The 21,028-nt window shown below is 41.9% G+C and overlaps 3 protein-coding genes across 5 annotated transcripts in view; 2 read left to right on the forward strand and 1 right to left on the reverse strand.

Annotated features, from left to right (window-relative positions):
* The window catches only part of LOC109144126, a 36,455-nt gene extending 34,509 nt beyond the window's left edge, over positions 1–1,946 (forward strand). The window contains exons 7-8 of one of the 3 annotated variants that reach the window (XR_002044663.2): positions 11–105; positions 1,584–1,946. The gene's annotated coding sequence lies outside the window, so the exon portion shown is untranslated. Of the gene's footprint in view, positions 1–10; positions 545–1,583 lie in introns of those variants that run through there. The other 2 variants (XR_002044664.2, XR_002044662.2) reach the window with 2 other exon arrangements.
* Positions 1–11,752, reverse strand: part of LAMB4 (laminin subunit beta 4) — a 41,877-nt gene extending 30,125 nt beyond the window's left edge. Inside the window, exons 1-10 of the mRNA XM_010395615.3 lie at positions 11,195–11,752; positions 10,284–10,317; positions 9,609–9,671; positions 8,239–8,396; positions 5,079–5,214; positions 3,392–3,465; positions 2,576–2,764; positions 2,360–2,423; positions 1,623–1,837; positions 538–658 (exon numbers count right to left, since the gene is read on the reverse strand). Coding sequence (XP_010393917.1) covers positions 538–658; positions 1,623–1,837; positions 2,360–2,423; positions 2,576–2,764; positions 3,392–3,465; positions 5,079–5,214; positions 8,239–8,396; positions 9,609–9,642 — 991 coding nt within the window. The 5' untranslated portion in view covers positions 9,643–9,671; positions 10,284–10,317; positions 11,195–11,752. The remainder of the gene's footprint in view (positions 1–537; positions 659–1,622; positions 1,838–2,359; positions 2,424–2,575; positions 2,765–3,391; positions 3,466–5,078; positions 5,215–8,238; positions 8,397–9,608; positions 9,672–10,283; positions 10,318–11,194) is intronic.
* A 7,640-nt stretch (positions 11,753–19,392) lies between these two features.
* ERGIC2 (ERGIC and golgi 2) overlaps positions 19,393–21,028 on the forward strand; it is a 31,617-nt gene continuing 29,981 nt past the window's right edge. Inside the window, exon 1 of the mRNA XM_010395606.3 lies at positions 19,393–19,618. The gene's annotated coding sequence lies outside the window, so the exon portion shown is untranslated. The remainder of the gene's footprint in view (positions 19,619–21,028) is intronic.

Consider the following 21,028-nt stretch of genomic DNA (forward strand, 5'->3'; position numbering starts at 1 on the left):
ATCATTTCAGTGCCCAGCAAGATTATTCCCAGGCCTTGTGTGTTACAACTGGGAGAAAACATTGGAGTCTTAGGACAGAACTGTGTCCTAAACTTGGAAATGCAGGTGAGTGTGCCTGATATGCAGTGGGGAACACTGCTCTGCTGAAGAAAGCTCTAGCTGAATATTTATTACAGACCCTAATACATTATTTTCGTGTATACTACATTACTCATTATTGTGGAAATAAGTAATTTAGCCTTGTCTAAATTCTTTTACTCACATGAAAAACTGTGCAAACCAATGAATGATCTTTTTTGCATTAGCTGCTTTTTCCTCTCCTTACTGTTTTTTTTCTCTGCCTGAAGAATAAGAACATGAAACAGCTCTTCCTCTTGTAGGATAACACAGCACCTATGGATGCAGCAATCTGTTTTTCTGGATGAGGCATGAAAAAGTCTCCCTCTCAGAAACCTGGCCATCCCATTATGAATTGAACTAGGATTGTGCTACACCCACCCCCTGCTATTAAAAAGGAAAATAGCATGTTTGAGTTACGTTTGCAAGCATTATCTTGTGTCCCTTCAGCTGGCCTCCAGGGAACATCATTGTAGAAATCTTTACATCTTTCACAAGACAAACCTTCAGTGTTATGGTGGCAGATACATCTCCCATGGACCTGTAATGTGGTGAGAACAGAGAGATGAGGTGAGGTGAGGTGAGGTGAGGTGAGGTGAGGTGAGGTGAGGAGAGGAGAGGAGAGGAGAGGAGAGGAGAGGAGAGGAGAGGAGAGGAGAGGAGAGGAGAGGAGAGGAGAGGAGAGGAGAGGAGAGGAGAGGAGAGGAGAGGAGAGGAGAGGAGAGGAGAGGAGAGGAGAGGAGAGGAGAGGAGAGGAGAGATCTGCTCAAGGTATGTCAGCAAGATCAGGAAAATTTGAAGCTCTTTGGCTCCCTCAGCTGACATAATTTCCAATAATTTGAGTAAAAGATCTGGAGAATACCTGCAAACTTTAAGCAAATAGTTTTAAAGCCACTGAACAACATTTAGAAAAAAAGTATTTATAGAGATATCAAAGGAGACTTCAACATTTTAGAGTCTCTCTCTGTCTGCCTACATGTCTTCATATTGAGATACATGTTTTCCAGTAGAAAAAACTCTTGTTCCCAGAGGGAAAGAATTTGCAATCACATTCCTGAAATTTTTAATAATCCATTTTTCATGGGTTAGCTTTACATTATCAACTATTCTTTGTGCCAATGCCTCCTCTCCTGCTGCAGAGCCCCCAGGCCCAGCTGGAGTGTGGAATGCACCCAACAAGTGGCCATTCAAGTCTGCACATGCCATAGGCTACTTACTGCATTACATTTGAACCATTACAGCTCTGGTATTTTGCTGCTATTATCAACATGTCTTGCCCCAGTTGCTTTTGAAACACCACAGTAGTGCCAACAAAGACAGCTTCTGTGCATTCCAACCCAGGGTTTAAAAGAAGAGTCTGCATTGAAACATTTAACAACTAGCAGTTGCAAATGGTTAATCCAAAGATTATCAGAGATCTTCCTTCTGATCCCTCCCTCCATCTCTTCCTTCTCACAAAACACCAGAAGGGACTGCCCTTTTTGGAGACAGCATTAACGACGCACCATCCCAGACTGATGGAAAACATCTCCCCGCACGTTCTGCACAGAATCACACTGGCTGGCATGGCCATTGCAAAAGCAGCTGCCCCGCACAACCATCTCATAGATGGCATAATAGTACTTCTCAAGTGGATCACTGTGCCTCCTCCCAAGCAGAGCATCACCAAGGGTGTGGAGTTTAGTAAAATTGATCCTTAGGTTTGTCAGTGTAATGAGCTCTGGAAGGAAAGAAGAGAGATTAAGAGCCTGACTTCAGTCTAAAATGAACAGAATGAAATTTTCAGCTTGAATCAGTCATCCAAAATTTTCCCATAGTGAAGAAATAATGAAAAAAATCCGATATTGGCCAAGACCAGTAATGCCTACAGTGCCAGGGCAAGGACCGACTCCTGGCATACTGCTGCATAAGTGTTAGCATGCTGCTTGATATGGCTCTGCATTTTCCCAGCCACTTCATGGGTTCATGTGTACCTCTGGGACTGCTCTCAAAAAGCAGTGTGGATTGGGCCAGAAGGAAAGACAGTTTAGCTAGTTGGATGAGGCTCCACAGAGCTTTGCCATTTGCCCCCAAGTCTAGAGAACAAGACTGGCCCATTTCATTTATTAATACAATGTCTCCCTAAGATTTTTAGGTACCTAATTTTCAACATCACTGACTTACACCAGCTGGTGTACCTTTCAGTGTACAAAACAAACAATACCCACAAAGTACCTCTGGAGAAAACCTGTAGAGTCCATACCTTGGATATATGGCACATATGGATTTTCTATTTCAAAACTGGGATCCAAAGCTTTTAAAACAACCTGCAAAAAAAAATGAATAAAGCTCTAGAGATGGGATGAACAGCCACCAAAGGGATCAAAGGACAGGCCTCTGCCTTTAGCAGACACAGACAAGATACCACCTTCAGCTCCACATATGATCTGAACTCATACAAACAGACACTTGACAGTACCTCGCCTTCAGTGGACGGCTCGATGTCTGAATATCTTGAATCACAGACAACATCTCCAACACTTTTTGCTGGACCAGAAGAGATGTTGGGAAAAGAAGCTGCACAATCATGTGCAAAATATCTAAACACTTTCCAGGTCTGACCAAAGTCGGTAGAGCGCTCAACCAGCATTGCTGCAGGCCGAAATGTCTGCAAGAAAAATTTCAAGAATTCCCTAAGAAGGCATTAATAAGACACCTCAGGGGTTGCTATATTGATATTCCTCTTTGGAGGATGCTAAAATTTTGTGTTTGAGAACTTAGAGGCTTGTTACAGGTACTGTGATAGTTGCATGGTTCTCTGAAAAAGCTCATTAGAACCTCTCTCTAGCAAAAGGGAAGGGTAACATTTAATATAGATACAAGATTACTTTCTAAGTAAGGAAGTTTACCATAACAATATAGGAATTTTGTACCAAAAAAATTGTAATCATCTGGATCATAATAGATATGCATGAGCTGAACTAAATTGAAAGAGCAACTGCAGTTCAGGTATGTCTTAATTTTTAGGGTTTAGTTTTGTTATGTATTTTTTCAGCTTTAATTCTTGGATTTATAGAAAATAGGACCAGAAGGCACATGAATAGGAAACTATTCGGTCTATCCTCCTCCCCTAAGGCAGGATCAACTATAATTTAACCGTACTTGACAGGTGTTTATCTAACCTGTTCTTACACACCTCTAAAGATGGAGCTCTCATTGCCTCTCTAAGCAATTTATTCCTGTGGTTAAGTAATTAGTGTATAATATTACATAAAAGCTCTGGTAAAAGATGTACCTTAAAGGTCAGGATAAGATGGCTGAACTGGAATAAAGTTTCTAGGTCCAATCTAATGCTGACATGGTCAATGCCTGAAAAGAGAATGAAAATGAAGTGTACAATGCATACATTGAAGGGGTTGCTGAGACAGTTTTCCCATGGGGGATTTAAAGATGCCTTTTCCAGCAGAGCTGCTAGACTCCCTAGGGCATCCCCTGTGCACAAACCCATGCAGCTGGACTGCTCTCTCTGGGGCAGTATGATATGCTGCCTTCCTGGCACTGTCACCAGCAATGCTGCATGTCACTGAGACTGCAGGAGGTGGCTGAAGGTCCCACTCATGCACTTTGGACTGTAAATGATGGTCATGGTAGGGTTGTGGGTTTGTGTGTTTCTATATCCAGTTAGGTTTATTTTTTTTAATCCATTCAAATAATTTACTTATCTCTAAGAAAGAAAAAGAAAGAAAAATAAAAATGAGGTGTTTTCTTCATGCTGAACAGAACTGTTAAACCCTTCTATACTACCAGATGTGAAATTTGTCATGAGCAGAGCTACTGCACCAGGCATCTTCCAAAACTGCAACAAATATGGAAGAAAACTCCACAAGAACACATTCTCTGTAGAGAGTTGCAGGAGCTTAGCCAATATCCCCATTTTTCACATCTGCATGCACCATCCCAGGATTCCTGCTGACTAGGCTGTGCATGAGACCTCATCCCAGAAGACAGGGAGAATAAGGAAAACTCCTCTCACAGCTGGCCCACAGCTTTATTGGCAGTGGTGTCCAAAGCTGGTGAACAGATCCTTGCTAAACTCCATGAAAAACAAGGCTTATGGATTTTCAGTTGGATACTAAAATAGGGTTAACATATCATCTTATTTTTCTATACCTTAACTTCCAACCAGGCAAATGTTTCTTACATAATTATTGTGTGTCAGATAAAACAGAGTAAATGTTACTCCTCCTAGCATATCTTCCCAGAGGAGCTGTAAGGATAGTATCTTCGTCAGTTCTGGGATCGCATACATCCTCAGCAATTTGCAGAGGACGCCAAGCTTAGTGGTGCAGTTGACACATGTGAAGGACCAGTGACCATCTAGAGGGACCTGGAAAAGCTCAAGATGTAGGCCCATGGGAGTCTGATGAGATTTGTTGAGGCCAAGTGCAAGGTGCTGCACCTGGGTTAGGACAACCCTCAGTATCAATACAAGCTGGCAGATGAATGGATCAAGAACAGCCTTGCAGAAAAGGAACTTGGGGTATCAGAATAAGGGAGCTGATAGCCAGGCTTTATTTAATTTTTTCTTAAACTATTAGTGCTTTAAAATACTTTCTTTAAATGGGTACACACTGTCTTTACATTACATCTGTAGGCAACTGTATCTTTGTGCCAAATGACGATTCCCTGACAGGCAGACACACTGTGGAAAATACATGGCCTCTTTGTATAACCCAGCATTGCCACAGGTCCTCTGGCCAGCTCTTGGAGGTACTGAGCTTAAAACTTGTCCACAGAAAAACCGACTTTCTGAAATCCTATATTGCTATACACAAATGGGTTTAAATCACTCCGTATTACTAAATCAAAGAAACAGATGTGGTTTTGTTTCATCTCTTCATGAAGGCAACTACGTGGAAGCCAATTACATAAAGAAATCTCACACTAACATTTTGCAGTAATATTTTCTCTAAGAAACATACCATTTTCTGACTGCCACCACTTCCTTTTCCTTTCGGGCTCAAACGTTGTGATAACATTTTCAACCATGTGACTGTTGTGCTGGCTATAGGGATTATATGGGTATCTGGAATCACAGAGAAAGCACTTCTCCTCAGCCTAGAAAACAAAATGAGCAGAATAAAAGCTTAATTTGGTTTCTTCACTAAAAATCAGGTAGACATAAATATATTTATGCCATTGCAAGACTTGAACCTGTCTTGTTGCTTTGGGTGCCTGTGCTTTTAATCACTCAGGCTTTCCATATACAAGCCCAAGAAAAACATCATATGCACAAAGCATGAACATAGTAAGTGTTGGTGATGATCTGCCCCAGGTACTTTATAAAAATTACACTTTTTCAGTTGTGGAGAAGGGACCTCAGTAAGACCAGGTACAAGGTAAGTAGTTGGTTTAGGCTGACACCACCACCCTGACCACTGTCAGTGTCTTTTGAAGCTTAGGGAATCTGGGAAAGTTTAAAACCAATGCAAAGGAGGAAAATTAGGATACCAATAGGAAAAAAGGGTCTTGTTTGAAAATGTTACAAGCAGAAGATGAAGGTAGCAATGATTAACCAATATCTCATGAATGAGAGGCTTTGATAAGTGAGGGCAAGGAACTCCTATTTAAGGTAACAAGACAGGGATTGAGTGGGAGACTAAGAAGAGGTGACAAGTTTACATGCTGGGCTGGGAGATGACTCGTGCTGAGCCAAGTGGACAGCCCAAGCAGCCATCACAGCCAGCAGAGTTTTCATCACAGCCAGGGAAGTTTTCAGCAGGGTGGGCAGGGGTGGATGCACTGCACAGACTGACTCCAGGAGATTTGGGCAGAGCCTGAGAGTGAGGATGCAGGAATAAGCCACAGCAGAAGGTGATGCCCCATCTGTGTGCCTGGCTGGCAGGGACAGTGGTAGGAGGAAGAGGGGATGCAGCACCCCAGAGGGAGCTGAAGGAGGAGGCATGCATTCAGGGCCCATGGCTGGAGGCTGGAAATGACCCAGAAGGAGATGGGTGGAGAGGTACCCCACTTGGCACACTCAGGATCCACAGAGAATAATCAGGAATGATTTTAACATCTTTGCATTATGAAACCACCTGGGAATTATTCACATTTAAATAAATGATGAGATACAGATTTACAGGTATGGTATAATTATGTACTATATTCAGTCATTCTATACTACACTTGACAAGTGTATGAATGCACATTTTAGAAGATGAGAGAGAGTACAAAAAATACTCTGTAATGTCATTTCACAAAGCTCTGGTAAGGAGAGCTCAGATTGTTGAAGCAGTTGGCAGGACTGCGCACACTCACTCTGGTTTATACAGACATACAATATGACACTGAGGCAACTTATGTCTAAGGCTGCTCCATAAAAATCTGCTTCAAAGGACAAGCACGTGCATGTCCATGTCTGGCAGATCCCATTTGACTCTGAATTGTGCAGTTTTATACTCTCCTCAACCCTGAGTGCCCTGTCTTTTCCTTTCAAAACATGTGTAAGTAGTAAATCCAATTATTGAGCTAAAACCCACTTACCTACATTTTAAAAACAGTAAGGCATATCAAAGACTGAAAATTATTTGCAGTGCTTCTTTCCAAACACAAAGCAGTTGAATTCTACATTTTTCCCATCTGAATCCCAGCTAAATCCCAGCTCTTGGTAGCTTGCCACATTGACTAATACCCACTTTCATGAGTAAGGTTTCCTCTTATCATGAAGCCTGACACAGGTCATCAGGAGGGGAACTGGGGGAGGAAGAACTTTGCTTTACAAGATGCAAGATGCAAAGCTTCCTGGCCTGCCTCCAGCAAAGCATTCAAAATGTGCTGGTGAGATAGTGAATTGAAAGTGAAGTGGGACTCTGATGCACTGTAGGTGACAACACATTTAAGGCAAACTGACAGAACAGAACACATTGCCAGAGTGTGTCTCGCTCTTGAACTCTGCAAAGCAGCAGAGTTTGTAGTTTTCACCCTCTTCAGGAGACAGCCACCACGGGTCAAGATATGTTGAAGCAGCATTAAATCACAGGGATTATTGAGGAACAGCTGCTCCTTTTCATGAGTCTGTATTTATATAATTCAAAAGATAAGTACAGGCAAGTGAAAATATTAATTTTCTATTGCTCTTTGATCTCCTCCTAAAAAGCAAGAATAAAAGGCAACCATCCAGCTTTAGGGCCAGAAAGATGATTCAAGCTATTTCAGCAAAGGAAAGAGAGATATACATTTTGCAGAAAACTGTGGATACAATGTGCAACTTGGAGCAGTGTTTGGTTCCATGTCCATACTTTACTTTGCAAATGTGTCACAACATTAAGCTAGAAGGTCATAAACTGTAATTATTTTCAATTGTTATAAATTAAGCTGTATTTTAACTTCCTCTTCAGCCTAAGCTGTTATTTAGTGAAAATATTTCTATTTGTGACAATTTATTAGCTCAGTGGGGCCAAGTCCTCCAGGATGTGCAACAGAGGAATCCTCATTTCTGCACACCTTCCACATATCCAGTGGTTCCCCCTCATTACTGCAGCCAGGGAGTGAGAGGCATCCCTCTGATCAGCCACATTGTGGATCTGCTGACCCACTCACATGGCCAAAGACTGGACCACAGCATTAGTTCTTCCCTTTTCAGAGGCAGCTTTCTGCTTTCAGCAATGTTGGCCTCATTTCAGATCAAAAGAGAGGAGAGGGTATGGTGTGAATCTCTTAACAGGCTGCCTCAGGTCTCAACACCATACGCACACGTCCTCTGGAGAAGGTCCTGCAGCCTGTGGGACCTCACTACCCTTGCACTCACACACACAGACCATGGGCTTCAGCTCTGGGGCATGTGTGAGAAGAGCACTTGCATAACAAAGCTCCTTCAGAAATCCCTGTGCTCAATCCCTGTGCATCTCAGGGATGTTTCTCCCCCTTGAGAAGATACACATCACCGTGGAGGCTGTTCGCTGCCAAACCCTCCATATGTGCTGCAGTGAGGCACAGCCTTCCACCAGACTTAATGTCACACTGTCTGATGATTATTCAGAGAACTCCCACAGGAACTTCCTAGTCTGGGCAAACTCCCTGTACAGATGAGAATATGGTTAGTAAGAATTCAGTTTATTTAAAAAGAAAGAGCAAACCAACCTCTAGGTAGCCTATAATGCAGTACTTCTGAGGGCTATTCATCCCACAGGTTGATGAGGCTGTCAGTTGCTTGCTGCGACCCCGGAGAAGGTCCCCAAGGGCTGGGTGGCAGGACCCAGCATCACAGTCATGCTGTGCATGCTGGCATCTTATCAGCACTGAGCATAAAAGAAGATCAAAGAAAGATTTAATTGTTTTGTATAGCCAGCAGTATTCTCCAGACAAAATCAGTTAAATCCCAACACACGCAGAAAACTCAATTATCCTTTGCCTGTACTCCTTTTGCTCTTAGGTATACATTTTTTTAAGAACTTCAGTAATGAACCCACCCGCTGCAAAATAATCATAAAAAATACAGATAGCATATTGAAAATCCATGCTAAAACTTAAATTTTCAGCATAATATTTTTCAGTAAAAATGCCAATCTGCCACAAGCAATAATTTATTATGCTTCCCACCCTGACATACCCATTGCCAGCATTCCTACAAAAGAATAGTGAGCATTTCAATTGACTCTGTGAGCAGAGTCAGATTTGAATGAATTCTGCTTATTTCTGTTGATATCCAAGTCATAACGGTGGAAATGAGACCAGGATTGACATCAGGGGTCTCTCAGATTTTCTGTTAATTTGCAATGAATCCCTAGTTCACTGTCAGAACCCTCTCAGACCCCATGGAATGGTCATTAATAAATAAACAGAATAATTATGAATTTTCTAAATAATTGCAGGATTTTTTTGTTTGTTTTGCCTGAAACAACTTTCAGTATCTTCCCCATTATATTAAGACTTCCCTTACAGGGCTTGTCCTTTTAAACAAGTTCTGTCCTGAAATTCTGAAAAGGAATGGGTACCTCGGAGGCTTTATCTGTTCAGCTTTACTTGGCTCAACTTGTTAGAAAAGGTGCAGTTAAAAAACCTCAACAATTGATACATGAAGATCCCACAGAATACTAGAAATGCAACTACAACAGCAAAAATACAGCATTTTATAGCCAGATTTCAGTCTATGGCTCAGGCTGTAATTTAGATGATGAGGGACACTTGATTCTTTAGGTGTAAAGCAATGCCTCTGTTTAGTTAGCCTGCTCTTTTTAGTTATACAAATCCATGCTCATTATTCATCAGCAGATGTTGATTGTCCCTCTCAGGACCTGAATCAGACTCAATTACTACATGTATGTCTTCTTTGTACTTAAAGGTTTCATATCACTTGTGGGTCCCTGGCAGGAGAGCGGGGAAGATTCACTGTCATGTGTTTCTCAATAGCATTTACTTAAAATAAGCACTTTAACAAAATCTTGGAGAGATATGTAAATCACATGATAATATTTCAAAATTGGCTGAGTAACTGTAGCATCTGTACTTACTGAGGTGTAACAGGATGGCGAGCCTCAGCCTCATGCCTCCCCATCAAACTCTGACTGGTACTGCTGCAAGAGAAGAACTGCTCTGTCACTTGGTGCTCTCCCTCATCAGGGCACCCCTTGCACACAGCTGTACCGTGAGCCAGCCTTTAGTAAAGTGACAGAGATGTAATAAAAATATAAAGACTGAAAGGAAACCCTGGCTTTGATTTAGTTCTAGAAAAAAAAATCTCTCATGATGAAAATTTCAGCACTGAAACTGGGATGAAAGCAGAGGAACACTTCACAAAGGCTTTCAGAGACGACTGAAAACATATTCACACTTAGTATAAAATATAACCAGAATGCTATCAGCTAAAATATTGTAGTATTCAAATACAACCAACTTAATTCTAAGTGGATTCAGCAGGGCTGCTTGCAGAGATCTAGCTCTTTCTTTGGAGGTTCTTGTTTCTTTTCATTAACTTAAAACATAGCCAGAAGTCCTAATGAAGACACCACTGAGAAATGCCTGATGTCAGGCGCTATGAATTTTGTCAGAGACAAGATATAAGTGCATCTTAAAGTGTAGTGAAGAAAACCAGGTAATGTCAGTATCAAAGCAAAAGACTCATACAGGAGAACCTCAGTATGAGTCCAAGAGAGGTTCATTGTGGCATCCTTCGTCTTCCTACTTACCTGGAAGAAAGTGAGACTTGCCAACACAAAACTTCTGTTGGAAAAACAAAAGGCAGCCATGGGTATAAAAGATGACCCAGCATCCTGCCACCAAGTAGAACTCCCAAACCAAACTCGGCCCCATCTTTTCATCTTCCACCTCTTTCTCCACCTGTAGGAACCAGTGAGGCTGGTGTGCCCTGAAGCAGTTCCAGCTGCTGGGGCATCCCTGTATGAGCATGCCCCAAGTGCCGCTTCCCAGCTGTTATTGTTTCTCACCTTCATACAGCCATCACTGTACTGAGTGAGCTAAAATGAAATATGCCCCCAGAATAGTGGGAACATAAACAAAAGCACTTCAGATGCTACAGGGTCCACATGGGCTTGGTGCACACAGCTCTCTACAGCACATGACACAACAGCTGTACCTAGATGAGTACTTTAGCAACCACAGGCAGGGAAAGCTAGCAAGGGTCACCAGGCTTTCATGCTGCTGCAGCTACTCTCACCTCCTACAACCACAGAGAGCCTGGCATGTGACAGGAAGATGATGCTGGTGAGCAGCCATGCAGCTGTGCCTGGCTCCCTGGCTACAGAGAAACCTGGCCACAGATCCACTGTCTGAGGCAAAATTGAGCAAATATTTACCTCCTGTGTTGGACTTTAAATTTTATACTCTGTCAGAATAATGGACAGATTCAGAGATGATTTAAGCTGCAACCACTGCAACAGCACTGTAGTGAAATACAGGTATCCACGGTGAGCGATCTTGGCAGGTACACATTCCAATTCCTACCCTAACACTGTGACATTCAATACCAGTGATATTCTCTAAACCTGACTCCCTTTAACAGAGAAACAAAGACCAGAAAAACCCCAACATACTTTAGTTCCATGCTTAACAGCAAAATTAAATATTGAAGAGGTCTTACCTGGGTTCCAGGCAGCCAAGTGTTGCAGATGGGAATGAGCTGAGTGAGGGAAGCAAGCAAAGGCATACCTGTGCACTTCAGCTGGAGAAGATAGCACATCCCCCGAGGCACCAAGGTGTAGGTGAGAATGAGACCCAGCCTGCAACCTGTCAAAAGCTTGATTTGTGAACTCTTTCTGCTTCTGGCATCGGCAAATATATTCATTGAAAGACAATTGTGACAGGTTAAGTTCACGGCAGAAAAAGTTCATGCAACTGAAAACAGAAGGCTGATATTCTTAAAGTGCTGGCAAACAACACCTTGACTGTTGTTTAATTAAACATCTGTTCAGTTGGTCTTGTTTGAAACCAATCATCAAAGTCTTTATAGCTACTTAACATCAGAAGTCTAGTGGCACTGGATTATCTGAGCATGGGTTAAAATGGATGACTCCTCACAGCAGGAGCGTGAATGGTCTGGGAGGGCTGATTTGGGGTTCTGAGGTTACTGTAAACATGCTTGCCAAACAGCTCTGATTGCACTTGTGTGGACATATTGAGCCAACTTTGAAATAGTTCAAACTCTGGATCATCACTGTGAGCACTAGGTTTTTCTCAAAGCTAAAGACAACATGGCAACTTGAGTCAGAGCTTTGCATTTCAGCACAAGTTTTACCTGTGACTGTCCCCGGCAGCAAGCACGGAGCAGGGATTGATCTGTGGGATACAGGGCAGTCACAGGCAACATGGTGATGGAGCAGCACTGAAATGGTGTTCACCAGCTCATGTGCAGAACTGGCCACTGTTTTCTGGTGTCTTTATTGAAACCTGCGGCACTATGATTCCAGTTTTCAGAATGGCAGGTTGTCTTGATATACAATTTTAGAGGTGATATATTTGTTATCTTTTCTCCTCTGTTTGTAAAGCTTAATTCATGATAGTCTGTCAAATATCATCACACATCCTTAAAGAGAAGGTTATCTATATGAGCAAAACATGTTTTATAAATTAAACACTGCCTTTTCTTTTGGTACTTCCTATTCTTTGGAAAAAAAGCAAGGAGTGTGTTCTTTAATCCTATTGCAATGCTCAGTACTAAGTGTCCTCTGCCATTATTATGACTGTTAACTCTAGCAGCAATAATTCTTATTCTTAGATTTTTCTAAATTGTTGTCCTCAAATGCATGTGGAAATTACTTGCTAGAGACTTTTTTTCAGGCTGATTTAATCTGCATTTCGTTTGCACTCATGCATGATTAGTTATTGTACAGGTGGTTTATACTTAGTGAGTTTCGGTATTAGGAAAAAGATGAAATGATATATTAAGATATTAATTTTACTTTTTATATGCAAGCAGTATGTCAGATGTTGCCTGAAAGACATATAACTGAAGAAAGTATTATTACTATGATGCTACTAAATTATAAAATGGTTGACGTTTTATTAGCATATATCGTGGGGAATTCAGATTTTGTTACAGAGAAGTTATGTGAGAAGTAAATATCAAGGAAGATTTATTTGCAGAATATAGGCAGTCCTGTGTTCTAATTTATGTAGGACCCCAAGCAAGAAGGAGGTTTTAAACTGCTTGAGGCAGGGATTAAGAAACTTCTTTCTTGCTTCTTTAATCTCTGCACTGGTAAAGGATCTGGATTTATAATGCATCACTCGTCCCATGCTGGCTGGAGGGTAGATAGCACTGGTGTGTGATTTTTCAAGTCATCACAGGTCCAAGGGTTGTCATTTCTTAGGCCCAAGGCATATTCTCAATACAAAGGATGGGAATTGCTAGCACTGCAGCATAAATTCCCTTCACAGACACCAACTAGCAGTGAGGGAAGGGGCAGGAGCAGAGCCACCACTTTAAATTTTCAATAAGAAATAAAACTATTTGAGCCTAGGATTAGTCTTGCCATGTGAAAAGTAAGTATTTAATCCAACGAATCACTTGGGCTTCCTTGCGTCAGTAGAGGAACCCTACAGAGTCTATCCCACCACCTTCTTTAGACACTTGCCTTAAGTGGATAAATCCCCTTTTGGAGGTATCTGCTGCTTTCCTTTGGTTATGGGCAGCCCAGGTCCTTAGTTTAGGACAGATGCCTGTATTTTAAGCAACTACAATATACTGAGATGAATCCCTTCCATGGCCAAAATCTTAAAATCCAATGGTCTGGAAATCAAAATGATCTTGCTACATTTCTTTCTCTTCCCTCTTTTATTTCTGCTGTCATTTCTCCAAGTGTATCTTATGCTTAAAGTGCAATTTCTCAAAGGCAAAGACTGTGTTTTTTGTGTTTTTACATATTGGGAGAATGTAGCACTGAATAATAAAACCAGAATGAATTGTAAGTTTACAATCAGATAAGAGAAGTATTTTTTTTTTAATAAATCTGATCAGGAGAGAGCTAAGGACAGCAGAGGCACACACTAAAGAGCTCAGGTGTGATGGGAGAAGAAAGCTACCCTACCCCTCAGCCTCCTCGTCTCCACATCTCACTGGCTGGATGCTCCTCCATATTGTGTGCCCTGGAGGAAACAGCTACTTTTAAACATCTATTTAATGGTTATTTTTAAAGAGCTTTTCCACAATTCAAAAGGATGTTAAGTCTGTTTGTAATTTATGAGAAGTTTCTTCATTTTCTTACAGTCACAGCACCCCACAGAGCCCTTCACATTTTGTGTGCAAGTTTGAAGTCTTTGATTTTTCCACCACAAAAAGAAATGCAGCTTCAACTTGAATATTATCTCCCTGGCAGGCACAGTGTTGCTGATAGCAGTAATCAACACTAAAGACTGTCCTGGTTTCAGCCAGGACAGGTTAATTTTTTGCAGTAGCTGGGAAGGGACATGGCCAGGACCCTGATATTATTTGATAACAACTCAGGTCATTGCCAGGCACAGGAGGGGGGGACTCTCTTTCCTTCCAGTGGAGTAAATGTGGCAGGGGGAAGCCATCCAGCATTGTTTATTTCTCAAGGGGTCTGTGGTGAGTATTTTTGCAGGTGAATCACTACCTCTTTGGTACACCTCTGTTATTAATATTGTTGCTGTTACTGTTCATTTTCTTATCTCATTGCTGTTTCAAGTAAATTGTTCTTATCTCAGCCCGTGAGCCTTGCCTTTTGTATCTCCAACTGGAGGGGTGGGGAAGGGGAAGCAGCACTGTGGTTTTAGCAGGAGTACTAAACTGCAGAATAACATTCCTGAAGCACAACAAAGAAAAAGATGGTGTATTTCTTTTAAAATACCTGTCTGATTTTAAAAGTGCTAGTCAAACGATATCTATTCAAGATACAATGTTTCATTGTATTTCCTACGGTCCTGACACTTCCTTGCTGGTAGTAGGACTGGGAGGATGAGAAACCTGTCACATACCTTGTTGCAGTCTCATGCTAAGTTTACTCAGTAAGTTCATGCAGTACAACAGGAAAACTTTTTCTAGGAACCTTCTCACATCAATAAACAAGGGCTTGAAATTTTGAATTTTTCATTGCTTTGCTGGCCTATTAATCAGAAATAGTTATTCTCCCTAAATTTAAGAGAAAAAAGTGGATTATTGCATATGAAAGCATAGCAGAGAGGACTAGAAAGAAAAAAGAAAAGGAATATGCTATTCCAACATAAAATATGAAGCTTCTCACAGGAAAGCTTTTTGCACCACAGTATCTGTTAATAGGGCATAACAGTGTTCTTACTCTGCTAATGGTCTCTGTACTGCTGAAAATGCTAAGAAAATATTGTCCTATTTTTACTCGTCCAAATTTGTGGACCTGTCCTGTTTTATGTCCCTATTATTAGATTTTCCATACATGTCAGCCTAAATTATCCTAAGTATTTTTCTCTAGGTTAAAGTAAATTCTTCTGCAAATGTTAAATTGGTGTTGTTTAGAAATTATCTTAAGCTCAGAAAAACTCTCTGGCCCCTGGCCCACTGGCTTAGAAACACTTTCTTACCAATGCAGAAACATTTCATACTATGGTCTGTTTGGGAACTCAGATATATGTTTCGGTGGTTTTATTGGGGGGGATGAATCAAAAAATCAGAAGCCAAGAGACCACAATTTAAAAACTAATGTAAGGGAAAACAGTCAATTCTACAAGCTTCCCCAAAAAACTAGGAAACTGAGATCATCAGGTAGAGAACCTGACAGACAGAAGGATGACAGCTTCAGTTTGAGAAGTGCAAACAGAGAGATCATGTCCACTGGAAGACAACAGCAGCGACAGCAGCAGCAAGAGCATCCACTGCAGAGCTACCAGAGCTCAGTGGTTAGAGAGTTACCATGGGAGCCACTGACTCAGGTCCTCCAGTCAGAAGCACAGAGTGAAATCAGTTTTTGCACCTTCCTAGGAAGCACCTGAACTACTGGTCTCTGAAATGAAAGAAATCTGCCCTCATAGTTTCTCCTTATTTTTTTTACAAGGACTTCAAATTTAAATATTATATTTTAGATCGACATGGAATAAAATGATTTTGGTTCATTTAAGTTCATTTGGGTTAGTAAAAGTGAGATGGACTGAAATCACTTTTCTTTCTTTTTACTTTATTGGCTGGAAGAAATGGTTTCTTTCTCATTTAATTGGAAAAATAAAAGTAGCACAAATCACTAGAAGTCAGAAAAAGCATATTTAGACCAAAATGAATAAATCTTCAGAAAGATGCAGAAGTTTCAGAAAGATCTGTCTGCATGGAGAAATAACTGATAGACCTGAAGTTACCAATACCTGTGACAGGCATGGTGTCTGGCTGTGCACCACTACAGCATCCTTACACAGCCCTTCTCCTGTAGTCACCCATGAGATCCCTGGTTGCAGAAGACAGTGAGAACAGAGCAGACAGGAGTCAGATGACCCTGAGCTCTTAGCAATATAAACAGCTAAACTGACATTTTGGAGATTCTTCATTTTCAGTCCCAAATGAACTTTATTACAAAGGCTTCTGGATGGATCACTTGGTGGGAGTATGGTGCTAATAATGCCAAGGCTGTGGGTTCAATCCCCATAGGGTCCATCCACTTAAAAGTTGGACTTGATGATCCTTCTGGGTCCCTTCCAACTCAGACTATTCTCAGATTCTGTGAACTCTACCAACATATGCATGCTAATTTACCTAAAACTGTGCCAGAATGATGGCTGGCTGACTATCAGATGTTTAGTTTTAACTGTGTCTATCCTGTAGCATCCAGAATCTGTACAAACACAGGAAGCATCACACAAAAGTCACACATAAGTGAGAAGAATAATTAGATTTTGTCGTGGACCCTAATGATATAACCAACATTACACTAGCACAGCCAGAACACTGCACGCTAGTAAGTTGGGAACTGGTAGATAGATTTATATATCTTCCCCAAGATCAAGAATACATAATCTCTGCTTTCTCTCAAGTATTTAATTATACCAGATGGAAGAAAGTGGAAAAAATTTGTCCTACTTCACTTTGCTGATCTCCTCTTGTCACATGGAAGGAAAGTATTGTCACCACCAGGAAGGAGCAGCTGGGTATGATGGAAACCCAGCCAAGCACAGAAAATGCCAGCAGCAAAGCTGGAGAAGGAAATGCCTCATGCTTTCAAAAGCTATTATTGAGGCAGTTCCTTTTTGTCAGAAGAAGGCAGGAAACAATGTTTCCCTTGCTGACCACCTATGTGGAGCACATTTCAACAACAGTTGGTTTGCTCATGCTTCCTGTCCTTTCTCACCAGGTAGTTTGTGACCATTACCCCGAGTTCCTGGCAGCAGAGTCAAGGGAGTAGGTGTCTGTGAACCCTGAGCCAGATGGCACTTCGGGGTGTCTGCTATATCTCACAGGGTAAGTGGCCTGCAACAGAAAACAGGGTAGAAAAGGACCAGAGCTTTGGGGAAGCAAGGATCAATTTGAAATTGGGGAGAGGGAAGATAAGCAGCTGATTCAGGTACCCTGGCAGCAAAAAGATTTAATGTTTTGAGGAGGTCCACAGGTAATCATAGGGATTTAGACTGGGCAAGGAAGATGTGAAGAGAGCTGGGCAGGGGATTACAGAGAATATGTTCAAAGTTGTAGCTGGAAGTTGTGGTTTAGTCAGATGGGCATGAAAAGAAATGCTGTGTGCTAGCAGTTCATAAATAAAGTATTGCCATACAGGAACAGAAGCTAAAAATGCACCAGGGCAGCCCACCCATGTGGCTACAGCTCTTATTTTTGCAAGGCTCAGCTCTCACCAATCATATTCAAATTGTTACAGAAAGCAACAGGCATGGTAAAATAAATTTAAGAATTCCTCAGCAATATATGGAGTTCATGTTCTTTATTATTAAAATTAAAATAATTTTCTTATAAAGCAAAATATTTGTACCAATTTGCCAAGAATTGCTTATAATCTGTTTGGCCTGCTGGAACATCAAGGGAATAACTTTCAAAAAACCTCAAAAGTCTTATTTCTTAGAGAGCCCAAACAATCAAATGCACCTATTACACAGTTTACAACAAGTTTGGGGAAATATGCTGATTTCAGATGATTAAATATCACCTTATCTGCATACTACTTGTATATTCCTAACACCACAAGTGTCACAACAACTTGAAAATTTTTGATGAAATAACAGTAAGACTATGTCATACTTACTATTTATGAATATCCTAATATTCACCATCAGCTCACATACGGCTTATCTAGACCTCTCCCAAACCCTGAGAAAGACTTTAGTGTCTTTAATGCAGTTAACAAATAGCAGTGTTTTTTCCTCTATCAAGGCAAATTGTTCTTGTCCCTCCGCTATGCCAGCTAACACCATTCTCAACCAGGTAATCCTGCAGAAGGCCAAATACCTCCTACCATCCATGTTTTTAAGGCCAGTGATATTTTTCAAGACTAAGTTTTATGCTGGGACCAAACAAACTTATAGCAAAGGAGTAAAAGACAGTATATTTGTGAATACAGCTTCAAAGAAACTTTGAGAGACCTATTTATTAATGGTCATGTGTTTTTTTCAGAAAAACTGTGTTCCAAAGAACAGAAAATAGAACATTAAAATCAAAGAAATACTGAAGGTCACAGCATATGGTAGTGTGTCTTTGTCTCCTGATATGGTCTTGTGCTATGTTTAGACAATTCAAGAACATTAAAGGATTAAGGTTTTCATGTAACTTGATCAATTATCAAAATATTTCTGTTTTGTAATCATGATCTAATTACTAAAAATAGCCAAGTGGTGAAAGAGCAGGCTTTATTACCAACCTGACATTTGTAATCTGGACAGGAATTCGGTTCAGGGAGCGATGTTCCTTTCCTTCCCACAGATACTATACAATCTATCAACAACATAGAGCAAATCTCTGCTGAATGAAAGACACAACTTCGAGTCAGTTATCTGTCTGCACCAAATAATTAAAACTCTTAGGAAAAGGAGAAAAAAAAATCAGGAAGATTACACTGCAATATTTTTTAATCACAGATTTCACAGTACTTCGCTGGAGTACAACACAGTTCGTACCTCAGCTGCCCTGTGAGCTCCCCATGAGCTTCATGAAACAGCTGTGTAAATTGCATCTTAAACCTCAGCTAAGTCACAAAAATATTCAATATAAGAACTAGGATTAATTTATCGTAAAAAAAATTGTAATGGTAAATAAATATGTATGAAAACAGTGGTGACTACGTAGAACAAAGCCACTCTGTTTAAACGATGAATTAATGGTAAATGGAACTGCTTCAGATAGCCTCAGTAGTTTAACGTCGTCCTCTTTCCAGTAAGCAGAACTGTTCTGCTTTTGGGACCCAATGACAAGAAATCTTTCCTAGGATAATTTAAAAAAGGATCTCTCAGAAGACCAGAAGTGGGGCTGAGTTGGAAAACTGATGTTAAAGATTAAAGAGACCAAGGCTGTCTTTCATCAACAGCTTATTTTTACTGACACCAGGTACAGACACTCCAATAAAATGCCAGCCCGGGAGTGAACACGGCGGCAGTGACCACCTGCGGTACCGCACCGCGCCCGCGGCTCCGGCCCGCCGCGGCCCGGCCGCTCCCTCCCGGCTCAGCGCCAGCACCCGGCGCCTCCGGCGGCGGCGAGCGGGGATTCCCCGGGCCCTCCCGGGCGGGGCCGCGGGCGGCCGGAGCTTCCCGCCGCCTCCTGCCCGCTTCCTGGAGCGTGGATCCTGCTCATTGGCCGAGGGCGCTCCCGCCCATCCCTCTCATGGCGCCTGGGCCCGCGCCCCTCACGGCCGCCCCGCCTGCCCTCACAGACCGTACGGCCGCCGCTCTCCGCCCTCGTCGTCCCTTCACTGGCGCCCCTCACGCTATCCAATCTTTCCAGTCCTCACCTCTCAACCTCCAGGACTTTCTTCTCCTCCACCCCCTTTCCAGCCACTCCCATCGCTCATCTCCGTATTTGCTGTTCTGCACCTGTGTTTCCTCTGCTCCTCCTTCTCCTTTCTAAATGCCACCTCGATGCCTCCACGTTCCGGTAAAGCGGCTTCTCTCTGCTCTGAATCCCTGCCTCGCCTCACCCCTTGCAGGCGCTCCCGGCCGATCCCGCTTCTGCTATCTAGCCTTTCCCTCGCCCTTTCGCGCTAGCAAAATGCTTTTTCAGCTATCATGAACCACCTGTGCCGGCGACTGTAGCAGCAGTAAGCGATAGATAGGGGCTTGTGTTTAGTCTCGACATGCTTTATCCAGGTTTTTAACTTGAGTTTGTGTATCCTGCACACGGTTTCCAGCATTTTAACTACAACTTGAAGTGTGTTGAAGCGCAGGTGGGCGACATCTGTGCATGTTTACATTTGTTTCTCTTGTTTGGTCTACTACCGTCCTCTTTGTTATTGTCTTTGATATCAATGTTCTTCATAGCCCAGTACTGCTGGGAATTTTTTTTCTGTCCTACTTAATTTGTGGTTTGCTAAACTGTACGGATATGAGATGTGTGGTTTCCTCTCTTTGCACACATCAAGGGACTTCATAAATCACCAGTGTTAAGACGTGCTGGGTTTTGGGGGAAGACAGTTGTGTTTTTGCATAGGTGGCTGCATTTAAGTCTCGGGGTGCTTTGGGAGCTTGTTAAAGACCGAACTGAAACAAATGTGTAAAGCAGCAGCTGCGGGGCAGCCCGTAGGCTCACCTGCATGACTTGCTGTTGGCAGCTGGATTTCTTCCTCCTCATCAGGCTCCCTGAGGTTGTTTGGTAGATGCTTAGGGGCTGCCACGTCTTAGGTGTCATAAGGAGAGCAGAAAACGCACAGGGGCATAAGGAAAGGAGCACGGTTTGGAGTAGTCTGGTACTTGATGGGTGCAGTACAATCACTGTTATGTCTCTTTAGCACAGCGGAGTCGAATATATTGTGTTATTGTAATGGACAGGGTTATCACTATATAATTTTTCTCTGTTTTTCCTAAATTCTGATTTTTTTTCTGTATTTTCCTTCATAAAATCTCATGGAGACATCTGTAGTTACAAATAGGACTTTAGTGGTGCAAAACTGCAAGCAGTTTTGTCCTGTGCCACTTCTCTGTAAGAGGCATCTCAGTGTGGTGTTGAGCACTAAGGCTGAGCCCACGTTTGTCTGTGAGCAGACAAGATTGCTTTGCCCATGAGAACATCTGTTGAGCATCTCTGCACAGCTAATAACCAGATCGATCCGTTTCTCCTTCCCGAGCCTCAGTGCTGAGAGCATTTCAAGAGAAAACAGTTTAGCCAGAAAAATTCCTGGCTGCTGAATAATACCCTAGGACCTAAACATGTCAATGTAAGAGCTTAACGTGCTGTAGCTAAAGCTGCCTGCTCTTTCTGAGATGAGGGAACAAATGTACAGATAAACATATTTTTAGCCTGGGTATTTATCTCTTGTAATATCATACCCCCCCCCCCTGCCTTTTTTCT

This window comes from Corvus cornix, chromosome 1A, assembly GCF_000738735.6.
Source record: "Corvus cornix cornix isolate S_Up_H32 chromosome 1A, ASM73873v5, whole genome shotgun sequence".
Classification (NCBI taxonomy): domain Eukaryota; kingdom Metazoa; phylum Chordata; class Aves; order Passeriformes; family Corvidae; genus Corvus; species Corvus cornix.